This window comes from Anarhichas minor, unplaced genomic scaffold (genome assembly GCF_050575085.1).
Source record: "Anarhichas minor isolate MPS153535 unplaced genomic scaffold, ASM5057508v1 ptg000020l, whole genome shotgun sequence".
NCBI lineage: Eukaryota > Metazoa > Chordata > Actinopteri > Perciformes > Anarhichadidae > Anarhichas > Anarhichas minor.
In genome coordinates this window covers 2586359-2601966 of record NW_027466466.1, presented here as the reverse complement: position 1 = coordinate 2601966, position 15608 = coordinate 2586359, and the positions used below count along the sequence as shown (strand labels likewise).

The 15608-nt window shown below is 41.9% G+C and overlaps 1 protein-coding gene across 1 annotated transcript; it reads right to left on the bottom strand.

Annotated features, from left to right (window-relative positions):
• Positions 1-5072: 5072 nt before the first annotated feature.
• gss (glutathione synthetase) lies at positions 5073-15583 on the bottom strand. The gene is made up of 13 exons (XM_076095468.1): positions 15410-15583; positions 14360-14499; positions 13021-13166; positions 12831-12906; positions 11107-11246; positions 9974-10090; positions 9024-9104; positions 8681-8758; positions 8490-8559; positions 7432-7626; positions 7237-7318; positions 6879-7068; positions 5073-6270 (listed from the first exon to the last, which is right to left on the bottom strand). The coding sequence occupies exons 2-13, from the start codon at positions 14489-14491 to the stop codon at positions 6147-6149; spliced, it is 1431 nt and encodes a 476-aa protein (XP_075951583.1). The 5' UTR covers positions 14492-14499; positions 15410-15583; the 3' UTR covers positions 5073-6146.
• Positions 15584-15608: the final 25 nt, after the last annotated feature.

Below are 15608 nucleotides of genomic sequence, written 5' to 3'. Positions count from 1 at the left end.
TTGACAGAGCAGGGGGGGTGATGATTAACTTCAAACCCGTATTAATTCTACAAATATGAATGTGAGCACACTGTACTGTCAGACACCAGGAACAGTGAGCGCAGACACACACACAGCGCATGTGGGGATAAATAGTCGGATATAAAAGTCATATACTTAGACCTTTATCCTGATGGGAGGTTGAGCTGAACAGCATAATCAGCACTCAGTAGAGTCTGCTGGCACACAGCAGTCTAATCTGGCAGAGCACAAACAGATTACTAAGGAAAAGTACTTGTTTTCAAGTGAATCAAACTCTTGTGTAATTATTTACAAATGCTTCCCACGCTTCAGGGTCAAAGGTGAAAACCAGATAATGAACCAATAACCAGCGTTTTGTAATGTGCTAACCTTCCCAGAAGCATGAATCATGAGGTAGTCATCTTTTGCTTCGCAGCCACTGCGAATGTGATCTTGGATGCGGAAAGGTCAAGGTTTGAGTGTTTGTGCGCGTGCAGTGAATGATGATCCTTACAATTCAAGACGACAATCATGCTAGCAGCCCAACGGCAATGCTGACGTACTAATGGTTAGCATGTTATTCTGGACTATGTTCACCGTCTTAGTTTAGCGCAATAGCATGCTCACATTTGACTATTTAGCACTAAACACAAAGTGCAGCTGAGGCTGATGGGAATGTCCGTTTTTAAGATGTAACGTGAGCTAAGTCAAGGGTACCTGGACTTGTTTTAGGTTCTTGAAGTTCTGAATGGGTTTGGTCATAAAGTATTTTGGACATTGAGAATTTGGACCTGATGGTGGACTCAGGCGTTCTTCAAAGTTCTTCAAATTCGTGAACGTCTGTACCAAATGTCATGGCAATCCATTCAACGGTTGTCGAGGTATTTCACTAAAAAACAAAAAAAGTAAAGAAAAGTCAGAGGATTGTTGGTATAGGATCCATCCTCTGGAGATCATGAATGTCTGCGCAAAATGCAATGGTAGGCCATCCAGTGGGTGCTGAGATATTTCTGTCTGTACCAAAGTGGTGGACTGACCAGGTCAACTCACTGACATTACGGCATCCCTGCAGCCACACCTGTAGCATGGCTAAAAACAAGGTTATTTTTGCGCAGGATTTCCTTTATCGCTTTTCAATATTAGGGTAAGATCACTTCCACGAGTGTTTGTTTGACTCACGGGAGAGAGAGGCTTATATTCAGCACAGCTTTGAGAGGGATGCCAGTAATTCTGCATGTTCCTGGACGGAAGCTAATAAAGATAAACTGATTTCGAGCATCCAGGGAAGGAAAACAAACACTGTTACCACAATAGGAAATTGGGAGTTGTGGTCTCAATAGAGGATGTAAAAAGCAGAGGCACAATGAGAGCCAAGGGGAACATGTTTCAGCCACTGACAGTGGTGCTTTTACTTCCAGCTATTCTTCTTCATGGGACGCAGCGTATGTGGTGGGGAAAAAAAGAAAAGATCCTGCACGTCCTTTCAAATCCAGAGGAACAATACACATACATACCCCGTGCATTTTACAAGAAGCTGCTCTTGATTAACTACGCCGACACACACAAATATCCAAATCTCTCTGTCGTCACTGCCCCCCCAACCCTCGTCTCTGCAGAGCCAGAGCCGAGGGAGTGCAGGGTGACTGTGACCCATTTCCATCCTGCCATGACCCACTTCCTGACTCTCTTCCCGTTGCAATGCACACTCTCATCCACACACTCTCTACTCACACTCACAAGAGAGAGAGAGAGAGAGAGAGAGAGAGAGAGAGAGAGAGGTCACTGGCTAAGTGCGCCATTGCTTGCGTAACTGGCTTATTACACTGCGAATGTTTGGCCTGGAGCTGGATTATGAGCAGTGGGAGCTGGGATTTTTAAGAGAAAACATACGAGGGATTTGCTGGTTCCAGAGAATTTCTGCTGAACTGCTCAATACTGACCATACAAATGTAATGAGATGTTAAATTAAGGAGGAACTTAGTTCAGTTATGTTTCACCACCACTGTCCACACTAGCTGAAGATTTGCATATGCAAACTCATACTATCATGTCAGTGGCGTCGGGTAGTTACGATGGGCCCCAGTGCACGCTATTATGACGGACCCTCGTGAGTTAGCAGTTATGAAGCACACACACAAACACACACACACACACACACACACACACACACACATTGTCTTGTCACATAATCGAATATCATTGACATTGTATTAAAGCAAGATATACAGTATATTACGCAGCAATCATCATTGCATATCTGTGTATGACAAAAACACCAACGAAAATAAGAAACTATTCATTTAATATATCTTTTTTGAATGCTTTATTAATGGTTTGTGTAGAATAAGCATATCATTTTGTTATAGAATGCTACTGACTCAAAAACAAGCTGCTTTCCTCGGCCATGGATGTTATATATTGGGATTCTTGATTTAGGTGGTGTTCCCCTTTAAAGTAAACTGTGATGAGAGACACTCAAGTGGTTATTGGTTTGAACACCGCATGATAATCATGTGACTTCCCATAGGAAAATGATTGAGGCGATCCGTATTTAAAAAATGTAAACTAGGCTAATTGCCAAACTTCACATCCGTAGCCTCACATTCACCCTCTCGGCGGGACGACAGCTTCGGGGAACAAAACACAGAGGTGTTTTTCTTTAGCTGCTCTGGCAGTTCCTGTGGGAGATTCTCTGGTGCTGACGGTCGTGGCTGACAATGAACCCCTGTCTCTGTTCAATGACCCTGGGCCACCCACTGGAATGTGTCACTCTTGCAAGTCAGCACCAAAGAATTCTAATCGCCAAGAAGGAACAAAAACAGGAGGTGAACAAAAAATAAGAGGAATACTTTATTTCAAATGAATGGTAGTGTTTGAGTCTGAATTGTACAGTATTTTGGATGTTATGTAAGAGAGAATAGGTGTACATTTCATGATTGCAATGGATGATGCTGATTGGCTAAAGGTTGTGGATTAAGTTTTAGTAACATGCAGCATAAATACCGGAGGAAAAATGTGTTTATCACAGAATTAGCTGTGCTTTTTAGAGGCTGTTCTTCAATAAAACAAGTCGACTCAAACTGCAGGGAGAAAGAGTGGTAAAAATATATATCTCATCACTATCCGATCATGCAGGACACATTGAAGTGTAAAGCGTGAACACATATATGCGGACACAGATCCGACCTGGCTCATCCCATCACAACAGAAGACAAGTGTCACCACGGCCGTGTAGATGGAGGTGGATGGTTAGGTCCAACAATCACAGGACTTTCACCCAGGTGACTGCTGTTCATGTCCTGTGTGAAACCAGAAGTCAACACATGTCTGTAATGCCACTTCCATAGTTCTTCTGAAACCTTAATCGTTTCCTAAACTAAACCTCATTGTCCAGCCCGTAAAGGACATGAGCATTTCTTTTACCACTGTCAGTCAGCGTGTCACATTATACGTGCAAAGTCTTCGGAGCAATAAGGTTTAAGTAAAAAAAAGTTGAAAGTTGAAAATATGGTTGTTAGTGAGGTGTATGAGGTGTATAGTGAGCAACTGTGGCTCTGTCCCTCCTTCTTGCACTGATGTATCTCAAAGTCTGTGCATGTACCGCCGACACACACACACACTGAATTTGTTTGCCTTGGTTACCTCGTATGAACTCTGCAGATCAGCTGTTGTGTTTTTAACTGTATGATCGCACATGCCTTTGGTTTTACCGCCTCCCAGTGTTTGGATTCTGGTACTGCAAGCTGCTTCATTTTGATAAGAAAAAAGAAGTTAGATGTAATTTACATGAACATCTGTAACATGAATTGCATGTACATTACCTCCATGTTATTCTACTTTATACTTCTATTCCACCACATTGAATAGCTGTTCAAATATTGTATGTTTTACTCCACCACATATCTTATATCTTTATTCATTATATTATTTATTATCTGGCTGCTAGTTAGTTTTCAGATGAAGATTTTACATTAAAAATGTGTGATCGTGTTATAAAACATAATGCATCGTCGAGATTAAACCAGTGATTCCCAGCCTCTGTGGCTTGTGACCCCTCACAATAAAGCGTCATGTTTCAGATGTCTGTGAGTCGGTAGCAGTTCCTATAAAGAGTGAGTTCCGCTTCAAACTTCTCAGAAGGTTTGGTTTAAATAACTGCCTGAGGCTTAAAGGGGTCAAACTATTTCAGAGAAAAGCAAAAAGTCCCAGCAATAAACACATTTGTGTTGCAGAACTTTTTTCTTGTTGTGGTTTTCTCTTCATTGGAAACCACAGCATCATGTATAAAGTAATTACAACTAAGTACAATGTCGGCAATATTGCAGGGGAAATTGTTTCGTTACTGCTGTTTGCGTTCCTCTTGATGCAAATTTTAAATAAAAATGTACAGGAAAGCACTACTATTTTTTTTTTCTTTGTCATATTTTTTTACTTGTGTAGCAAATGGGCTATTTTGTTGCACAACCCTGTGTTGCATAATGCCAATAAATGAAATCTATATAGAAGACGCATAGCCCAATATAATATTATATAACAATAAAACTGATTATGACTGCACAGTAAAACACACTCAAAGAAATAATAAATCAATAGGAATAAGTAGCAGGAGATGGCCGATACCTGCCGGTACACACTTTTTCTGTTTTGAGTCATACCGATATGTGCGTTTCACCCCCGACCTCAGACAATTTGGGGGTCTCATGTGGGGGCCAAATAATCATGTTGGAAAAGCCGACTCTTTTGAGCTCAGCAGCTGGAGAAAGGCTTTTGTCACCCCGATGGGCCCCGGGGAGCAAAGCGCAAAAGAAATGAACAGCACAGGAAAACACCACTATGATTCAAGTTGAAATGCCACTTGTATCCGGGGTGAGCAGTCAAGATGAGTGGAAGTAAAGGGAAACACAGAAAGAACCCTTACGTTCTGGGCATAAAACAAAAAGAAATGAAAGTAAAATATTAATGATTTAATCCTTAATATGAACAAACCCCTCTGTACAAATCTTCAGAATATATATATGAATGAAACTGTAAAGTTTGGTGAATGTAAGAGCTAGTGGAGTGGAGAAAACAACTCATTGTAAAGATATTTATTGTAAAATGACACACATTTGAAGACATTACAGGTGAAAAAGGTAAAAAGAAAATACTAGATACCACCATAGAACTTCCCCAGTGAATTACTTACAATAAGACATTTATTATTTGTATTACAGGTTTTCTGAAACGTTATGTTTAAATATGCAAATCAGGCATTATCTAATGGTAACCTTTGGTGAATTTAGAAGAAATCTACAGACGCAAATAAACAAAGTAGTAAAATGAAATATAAATGTGTATTTTGGATGTTTCCTTTCCACTAGTCTGAAAGAAGAAGTTATGGAAGAAAAATAGCCAAAAAACTCAAAATGTATGTTTGTAGTTGGTGATGTAGTTGTTTCCCCTCGACTTAAAGCACTTTTAGCTGTATTTCTATAAAAATAAATACATTTTTCTTATCCTTAGAAGAATTATATGTGGTAATAGTAGTCTCATTACTATTACATTCTGCGCATGTGAATATATTGTCCTTCACATTTCAAGAGAGCAGAGTTTTTGAGTTAAATGGATCTACCGCGTTGATAAATGTGGAGAGGGAAATCATTTACAGTACAGACAAAGCTCCTGAGAACAATTGGGCTACGTAGCAAAATGTCACAGAATCTGTAAGTACGGTGCACATCTTTTATTAGTTCCTTGTCTCAATCGTAAAAACAAGCAGCACTCGGCATAGTTCAAGTGATAATAAGGGCAATCGGTTGAACAGCAAAAAGAGTTTTTTTTTTTCTTCTTTTCCAAACCTCAAGCAGTCAAGACACCCGTTATATCTCCCATTCACCCTCGGCTTCACCCTTCTACTTTTTGCCATCATTGTTTCTTATTTGTCAAGAGCTGTGCACACATACATCCAGGGCAAACCTGCTCTGCAAAAAGCTCAAACAGTCAAAGTGAAGAAACAGGCTGCAGCAGTACAACAAAGACTGGTCCAGGAAAGAAAAGCCACCATGTCGCTAAAAGAGCGACAGTGAGGCTTTCTATCAAAATATCAAAAGTGAGAGATACCGGCTTCAGTCTACTTGTACATTTAGTTGTTGGAAAGGAGCGAGTTCTCAGACGAGGAGAGGGTTGTCGAGCACGGCCACTCCCGCTGCCACGCCTCCGTCCGAGTGCTCGGAACTCTTGGTCCTCAGCAGATGGCCCGCGCACTCGTTCATCACCGTGTCTTTACCTCGCCTGTGAGGAAACAAACAGAGGTGGCCGATCAGAGAGAGTTTGGCGTTAACTCGGCAGGGTTGAAAGTGTCCACTCTCTTGGTTTTTATGTCTTAAATGTAAACTGAAGTTGTGGTAAAACTGCAACGTCTGCTTGTTTTTGGCCACTAGGGGGCAGCGGAGAAGAGCTTCAGTTTGGCTCTTCGGAACCCTATGAGTGACATGACAGAGACTAATGATCGCACACCACGCATGCCAAGTTACAAAAGTTCAGAGGTGAACGACCTAGCGTCGCGACCACTTGCTTCGTGCACGACGCGCTGGCCTTCATGTTATAGCTACAGAGCCTCTCTGTTGTTGTACACCACAGTGTATGTTCCACACTACGAGATTGGTTGGTACCTTTACTTGCCGTGCAAAAAGAAAATAAATGACGTCTCTTTTTGGCCGTGTGATATTAGTGCTCTGTGTTAAAGTGATAATGACAAAAACAACAATTTGAAAAAAATATATCGACGTGCGAATTACTTGCATGAATTCAAAAAAGTACAAAAAACATTAAGCTAGAGATCCCATCTTTCCCATTACACAAGAAGCATTCTGTGCCAATGAAATAGTGATCACACACACCTGACATATGCTCCAAACACTCCCAGCTCACTGAGACAGTTACTGATTTTGAGAGGGGCGTCTCGTCTCAGGAGGTAGTTCTGTACTGGGGCGGGGTGGATTTTGTCCATCAGAATGTAGGCCGTCCTCTCCGTGGTCCCCTTCGCTGCCTGCAGGACCCGGCAGATCTCCGATCCATAGATGTTGTTCCCTGGAAAGACGATGACGGTTAAGAAACTGTTCGCGTGCTGCAAATACAGCCGTGTCATTTCAAACTCTCCTGGTTCAAGAAATGGCGGCCAATGTGGAATTTTTGGGTGATTTTGCTGCATGGGGGAATCATTGGTTAAGATTTTTTTTTCAGTTTATTGCATTGTACCTCCTCCTTCTCGCTGGGGCTTCAGGACAAACTGGTCCGGTGCTGCCAAAGCCATTGCTACCGTTTTGTCACCCTCTGGTCCCTAAAGACGACGACAAAGAACAAAGTCATTCTACCTCATGAAGTAAAACTAAACAATCAACTTCCCTGCTCCTTGAACATGAATGTGAATGTGTAAACGTGTTATTTTCTCACCATGTCTAGAGTGTAGAGGCCAGCGAACGTCGCTCTGATCTGCTCGACTACTCGGGGCTGGTCGGGGAAGAACCGCTCCAGGACTCCGGGTCTGGCGAGCACCTGCTGGACCTTCTTGGTTCCAGCCAGGTGAGTGCTGATATCTGGACATTTCACGGCCAGAGAGCGCTCCATCAGGAGACGAGCGTCCCAGGTCTACAATTCAAAAAACACAAAATGTTTTACTCTCCTTACTGGCGAGAATTCTGATGAGGTGACGTCACACATTGGTTTGTGGAATGCTGTTATGAAGCCTAGAGTTCAGCGAGTTTGCCGTCGCCATCTTGGAATACGGCCGTAGCCATGTTGTTTTTTTTGCAGCCAATGAACAGAAGTTACCATATTTGGAATGTGGAGGAGTGACGTAGAGACGCCGTATACGGCTCTGGTAGGGAAGCGACCTGTCAATCACAGTAAGCCCCGCCCTAAAGCATACCCTGCTTTATGGTCTATTTGACTCTAAATGGACCATCATTCACTAAATGAACATCATGCTGTATTGAAGAAGACTTGAAACTAGAGATGTTTACAATGTTTACTGAGGTAATAAATCAAGAGAGAAGTAGAGACATTTTCTCATAGACTTCTATACAATCAGACTTCTTTTGGCAACCGGAGGAGTCGCCCCCTGCTGGTCAGTAGAGAGAATGCAAGGTCGTAATTCAAGATGGTGACAGCAAAATAAGGTGATTATACACTCATGAAAACATTGTACATTATATTCTATTTCTGCCAATATATCCTACACGCTGTCCCTTTAAATCCTATATAGCCTAATGAGAGAATTGACTATTCCGCCACACTGGACATAAATTGTCTAAATTGTGGAAATAAAGTTGTGTCCGTCTCTTAGGCAAACCTGCAAGCAGTCAGTTTTTTTCCTCCTCAATGTCCTTTCCTAATGGAACTCCTAAAGGTGGCGGTGTCTGCATTAATCATAATTTTCCATCTTGAGTGCACTTCACAAAGTCAGTAAGTAAAACTACTAGAACTTGTATTCAAGATTTAAAAGGGAGGACCTGTTCGGAAATGTAGTTCTGAGGCATGTAGCCATTCCTGAAGTACACCACTGCCACCTCGTGGCCGTCACTGAAAAGAGAGGAATATGATGATGTATAATTTGTCATAATTCTATCTAATCAAATAATGTATGAATATTCCATTGTATACCATGTATTCATTCAGACTGAACGGACAGAAACAGACTTACACAAATAGCTTCTTGTCCTGATCAAGGGACCCTGTTTTACTAACATGGTCGAAGCGCTTTCTTATGGTGGGAATGTTCCTGAAACACATCGACAATAGTGTGCCGGTTACATAAAAAGCACCGCTTTTCACACCAAATATGTGCCAACTACATAAATGTGCACTTCAATCCAGGATGATTAAAATTGCAAACAGAGGCATTACACGATAACGGACACTAAAAGTGAATCCACATATTCCCGTTTGTCAGGTTTGCGGCATTTACACATCAAACATATGGCTGCCTAAAGCCATTGGGGAATGGCTTACTGCTTCATAAACAGCTCAGGTTTACTCGCACATACCTCTTCCACAGTTCGCTCTCTATGTATCGTTGATCAAAGATGTTCCTTTGGCTCTCCTCCACCAAGAACATGACGGCTGCTCTGTAATGACAAACGGTTGCTCTCACTGCTACCTGTACACATTATTCTGGACATTTGGTTACTCTGAATAGTCCACGAATCTCCCCGGCAATTGTTTTTGATCGACTGCTTTCTACCAATAGCGGCATATGGACCTTATATTATTAGGTAATGAAGAAGTACCTGTACATGTATATGTTCCGATACTGAAAATCGATCCAATACCAGTGCATTAAAAACAAAAAGAAGTTCAACGGGTCACAATTACCTCTGTAATATCTACTTTACATTGCTGGCTGTGAAAACTATTCCTTCAAACAACAGAATTTATTCCAAGTTTCTCAGCAAAAACTGCAGTTTACAAGATTACATTTAACCATATAATGATAATTGACCTTTGCCCAATACTCATTTGTACAGTTTGGAGCTTGAACGCACCATCATGTAACTCAATGCCACCTCCGTTAATGTTAGCTGTTAGCTCTGTGCTGCCCACCGGCTGCTAACAGCTAACGCTAACTAGCTGTAGGACGTATAGGAGGCATTTCTGATACTGGTATCGGAACATCTCTTGTACCTCTATGCCTATGCTTTCAAATACACAATGCAGAGTATTGGTCTACCAACATGAGCACAGGTCTTCCGGACAGACTTGATCTCCTATTAGTTGAAGGTATTGGTGTGATACAGCTGGTATTTAAGGAGCAGAGCTTTTATATTCCACCAGAAAGCTGTGTTTACTTGAGATTCTTTCTGAGGTGAATTGATTCATCCAGCACTTGACCTCAGGATGAGTAGATGCAACAGTGAGTGAGTAAAGTCAGGACATCCATATGGCAAGGACAGGTCGTTTTGCAGAGTAGAGTCGAGTGGATGTACTGAATTCCTACCTCTCTGATCCATAGAGCTCCCAGGCTTTGGCAACAGCGCCGGCTAGACCAGAGGCAGGGTTGTTGTCTAGAATCCGCTGGCTCTCCTCCAGTTTACCAGCCACCTTAAGGACGTGTCTGTCGGGCAAGATGAAAAAATACTTATGATAATGTGAAAAACACACTTTTGAGTGGAGGGGATCTTTAAACAAATCTGACTGCCCGGGGCGACTGTTGAACTCAGGTAGTTGACCGATTTAGCATGAAAAAACAAGTTTTTTCATCACCAGCTATAAAAAAAGATTTTAAAAAATGTCGCCCCACTCAACTTATCTTAATCACTAGGGGTGGGGGAAAAAATCGATACAGCATAGTATCGCGATATTTTGCGTGGCGATATTGTATCGATACACGGACGCCAAGTATCGATCTTTTATTATATAAACTATTACAATTCTTTTTTTTTTTTTTAGAAAAATCAAATCAATTACTTTTTCAGTCCACTAGATGGTGCTGAGTTGTTTTCTGGTGAGGTCAGCAAAGGTCCCGGGTCAGCGTGATTGGTAGGAAGTTGGTCAAAACAAAGTTAGAGACATCTGGCCTCACAACGGGGTTAAATCTGCCAACAGTAGCCAGGCTCATGGGGAGAGTGCAGCGCATAACTGGCTCTCTGCCCTTGACGTCCACGCATCGCAAGTTATACTGAGTTATATAACTCTAATATCCTACTTATATAAGTTATAGTTCATATACTGAGTCCACACGTTTGCATTCAGTTAAGTTGGACTATGTAGTAATACAAACAGTTCAGTTTGTCAGGTTCATGCAACATTTATGACATTGTTGGTCAGTCTGTCTGCTTGACAATCCTATTTTGCTGCAATAAAAATAATTGAAGTGAGTTGAACAGACTGAAAACTTTATCTTATTAGATAAAACATGTTGACACAGTTTTCCTTTGGGGAAATAATTTGAAGTTGAAAAAAGTAATAAATCGCAATATAGGCCTATGTTATCGCAATACTCAGAATATCGCAGTATCGTGATAATATCGTATCGCGGGACCTCTGGTGATTCCCACCCCTATTAATCACACTTTAAAAACCCTCACTAAATAAATAAAAGCACAATCTATAGGATAATGACTGTCTTACCGGTGAACATCTGGCATGCGTGATGAGAGACCTCCGAAACTGGCAGCAATGGTGTTGATTTCTATCTGCTTCAGAGACGACGACCCGTCCTCCCCCTGGTCCAGCATGTAGTCGGACCGATTGAGACCCAACACAACAGACTGGAAAGAAGGCAAAGAATCCCGACTCAAACCACTTGGATCACTAAAAGGCATTGATGAAGGCACACTGGTGAACATTCAGCGCAGACTGCCATGTGGGTGCGCAAAACTTGTGCCATTTGGCCCCGTCATGTTGTGGTCTCCGCCCGGAGGATGATGCGATCGCTTTCATGTGTGTGTGTGAGTGACTGTGCACCTCTGTGTCTGTCCACGGCTAATCTCGCATTCTGCTGCGGCAAACTGCTTCATATTTCTGGTGGCCAGTTATTGCAGAATCATCGAGGACCACCACTCAGCCGCTGCTACGCGGGTGGACAGCTTGGGGAGTTTCATTTTGTTTTTAGCAAGATTGTATGGAGTGTAATAATGATTAAATGCTACAAATAAATATATATGCGTGCTGTCGGGACCTTGTGAGGGGGGTATAAAACAGGGGGAACATCATTTACCTTCTGCTGCTCTGTATTCCTGAACAAAACATTACATTGTTTGCTAGCTAGCTAGCTAAAAAGTTAGTTAGTTAGCCAAACGTTATAATGATGACATGACAGAGACGCTCTTATTCCTCCTCCTTTAAGAAAAACTTGTTGGCTGAATTAATAGGGCAATATGGTCAAATGCTGTGATTTCCTAGTATTGTTTTATAACAGGGGTCACTGGACCGATACAACGTTGTATCCGGACCCTGGACCTAAAACCGACAGATAATTGAAAATGATTATATTTTGACGGAGCGCTTCTATTTTAACGACGCAGCTTTTCCAGCCTTTACGGCACTCGTTCAGCGGCCCAGGAAACACACCGACCAACTACATGGGTTGTAAATCACATCGCATGATGCTGCTCAGCCAATCAAATATCTGTATTCCGACAAGTTTCCCCACTCCTCGGGGGAGAGACGAGGGAAGATGAAGAGTAGGAGAATTGCGCGAGTCAGAGTTATCTCACATGGCGTTCTCCAAAAAGAGAAACGTGGTCAGAGAGACCAGAGTCTTGGACAGACTGTTACAGGCTAATTCTTCCCACGGGCAGTTCAAAACCAGTGTGTCTCACATGTTCAGAGACCGTGACGATTATTAAAAGCGTTAATGTGAAGCTCCACTACGAGACAAAGCACAACTCTTTTGAGCAAACATACCCACTCACATCTGAAATGAAGTCACAGATAATAAACCTAAGAGCCCAATATGATCAGAATCCTAACACATGAATTCACTGTCCAACAATGATGATAACAGAGAGGAGCTGAAACAAGTGGCTTCAATAGCAACAGATAAAGTCCCTGCACACAAATGTATCTTATTAGAAGATGAGAAAAATATAATATCGTGGCTTTTTTTGGTTGACATCACTTCACACCTGAAATTCAATAAACAGTATATGGGACTAAATCGTAGCGCAAGTTAGACATTATTGTGATGTTCCGGATCTGTGCACGAGGAAATTCTCTTGAAGTGGACCTCGCTGAACTTTAATTGAATACCCCTGTTTTATAATATGCAAACAAATTACTCTTTTCTGTTTTTGTGGCTAGACGATAAGGCCTCCGACCCCAAAACGACGTTTTCAAAATGGCCGACATACCTGAGCCTTTCCTTCTTTTAGGATTTGTTGGTGGATCCTGAACAACCTTGCTGTGAAATCGTCCACTTCAATGGTGCTAAAAACAAAGAATGTCACCCTGTTAAAACCCTGAAACACTTGTGGTGATCTTTAGTAGAAGTATTGAATTGCATGCTATGCCTGCTACTTGAAACTACACACACACACATACCTAGCCAGAGCCTCTTGCAGAAAGTCTGAATCCTGGCTGATCTTGTCCACCAGCGTGTTGTAGTGCGTTTGCACCGCCAGAGCCTGGAGGAACACAGCCTTGGGCACAGGTGTGGGGAAGAGCGTGAACGGAGCGTACGTCACCAGCTGAAAAGCAAAACAAAGTTGTGAGAAAAGAATGCGGACTTCCAAAGGCCATTCATCACTGAACACAAGCGATGGAAGCGGCATTGGCATGCGAGGAATGAAAACAAGCACTTGGGCTAAAGAGCCCCGTGACCGCAGACAGCGGCGCGATACAGATCTGCCACTAATCCCGTTCCCTGAAGCCGCATAAATTCCTGACATGACTTCCCATTGAACGCGCCTGTTGTCACAGCAAAGGCTTAACAGCCCGCTGGTGTGGAATCATGTCCTCTCTTAGCGGCCGAGGCTCGCTGTGTCACACCACACAAATACATGTTCATATCTATTCGTTCTAGAAATAGGCTTTTTAGAAATGCAAGGACTGACAAAGCAATGGCTTTATTGAGTGAGCAATGGCCTCACACATAACTGCTCAACTGCCAGTTGTGTATTCACAGTGCTAGAAATGATTTTGCTGCTAAATGGACAGTGCGTCTAAAGCATTTTGCTGGATAGTGATCCATTAATCCATGCAGTCTGCATAGACGGAGTGCTGGTCTTATAACTATTGTGGTTGTACAAGTTGTTTTTTTTCCCCCTACAAAAAAAAAACATACATTATCGACTTATCTGATACCCGAATAATCGCTGCAACGACTCCCTGTGTTTGCTAGATTGCTGCTGTTACAGGTAACCCCTTTGTGCGTATCGTTGACACTCGTTGCGCTCTCTGTGTAATAAACCTCGTGTTCCTGCAGCCTTTATGTTGAGCTGACAGCAAATCTGGCAGAGAAACTGGAGGGTTTAAGAGTTACGCGGTGTTTATCGCTACCAGAGGAATGCAGCTTCTTCACAATGGTTCTATTGCCTAATCTAGTAGTTGAGTGTTAACAAATGATATCTAAGGCGGTTGTAAATGATTTTCCAACACACAGGTCAGCTCTCTGATTCACCTTCAGTAGGGGTCAAAAGGATATCTGGGTTTTGTAAGTGTTCTGTCCAAGATGAGGGACGAACCAATTCAAAAGCATGCATATGTATGTGTCACTGAACTTCTTATTATTTACTCACATTACATGAAAAGTGTTTGCAAATGCACCCTAGACCCAAGCTCTAATGCTGGGCAACGCTAGTATTCTATAATGTGTTATGTACAGTATATCATAATAATCTGTGCAGATCAACTAAAGAAATGTGTGTTTTTCACTTCCTACCTCCGACGAGTTGGAGGACTCTTGGATCCTCATGAGGACGCCCTGCAGAAGTGCTTCATCTTTTGCCACCTCTGCCAAGTCCTCTATCAGCGCACCATCCATCATGATCTCGTCTGGTATCCCCTGGGCCATTCTGATTGCTGAAATATGACATCGCAGCACATTAAGGACGTCATTAGAAGTGCTGCTTGGCACGAGTCTGCGAATTTTGACACTTGCCAGTCAATTCTGGAAACATAACAGGGTCCACATCTGTATTCTGAGTTATGCTTGCGAGGATACCTTTTTGTTTTAGATTACAGAATATGTCAGTAAATTAACCTGTATGTGTTTGTAATATACCTGTTTAAAACGATATGGGCAATACTACAACTACTGTAACTAAAATAATAATAACAACAACAATAATAACTTATGCATAACAATATGACCGTGTGTGTATGTATATATATACACACACACACACACACACACACACACACACACACACACACACACACACACACACACACATATATATGTGTATGTATATAGACACACATACATATATAGACACACATATATATACATGTGACGCACACAAAATGTATGGTCACATTTTTGTTATTAGATTTATATTTGAACGAATTTCTGTGATTTGCCTATCATAATTAAACTTAATTAAATTATTAATTAATTAAAGTGTATTTTTATCTATGCCCAGTAGGTGGCACTGGAGCGCTGTCGATCTGCCTCGCGACCAGAGATTTGTAGGTGCGCGTTCAGTTCCTGTTTCATTTATTTCCTGTTTTTCTCAGGTTAGTAACATGAAAAGTGCACAAAAGACACATGAATTCAGGACCAATGTGTACGTAACATTTGTATAGAGTATTTTGTGTTTTTATGTAGGTTAATTAACACACTAATATAAACCGGTGCATGAAGTCGCTTCCTGTGTAACTCCTGTTTTAGGTCCGTGTTAACGTAATAAGTTGAACATATGGCATAATTATGGTTGAATACCGTCGGCTATCAGTTTGTGGACGGTAGTCGGTAGTTAACATTATTTACCTTCACGCTTAGCAGCTGCCTCCAGTCCGTGTGTCGCCTTCCGCTCGACGGGTCTCACAAGCACAACGTGTAGGTCTGTGTTAACCAGATAATATCACATTTTACAGTGCACTGTACTCTGTTGTGCTATAACATAGCCGCCTGTAATGTATGACAGTCCAAATCTGCTAGATTCCATACATGCGCTAGCCTCCGGTGC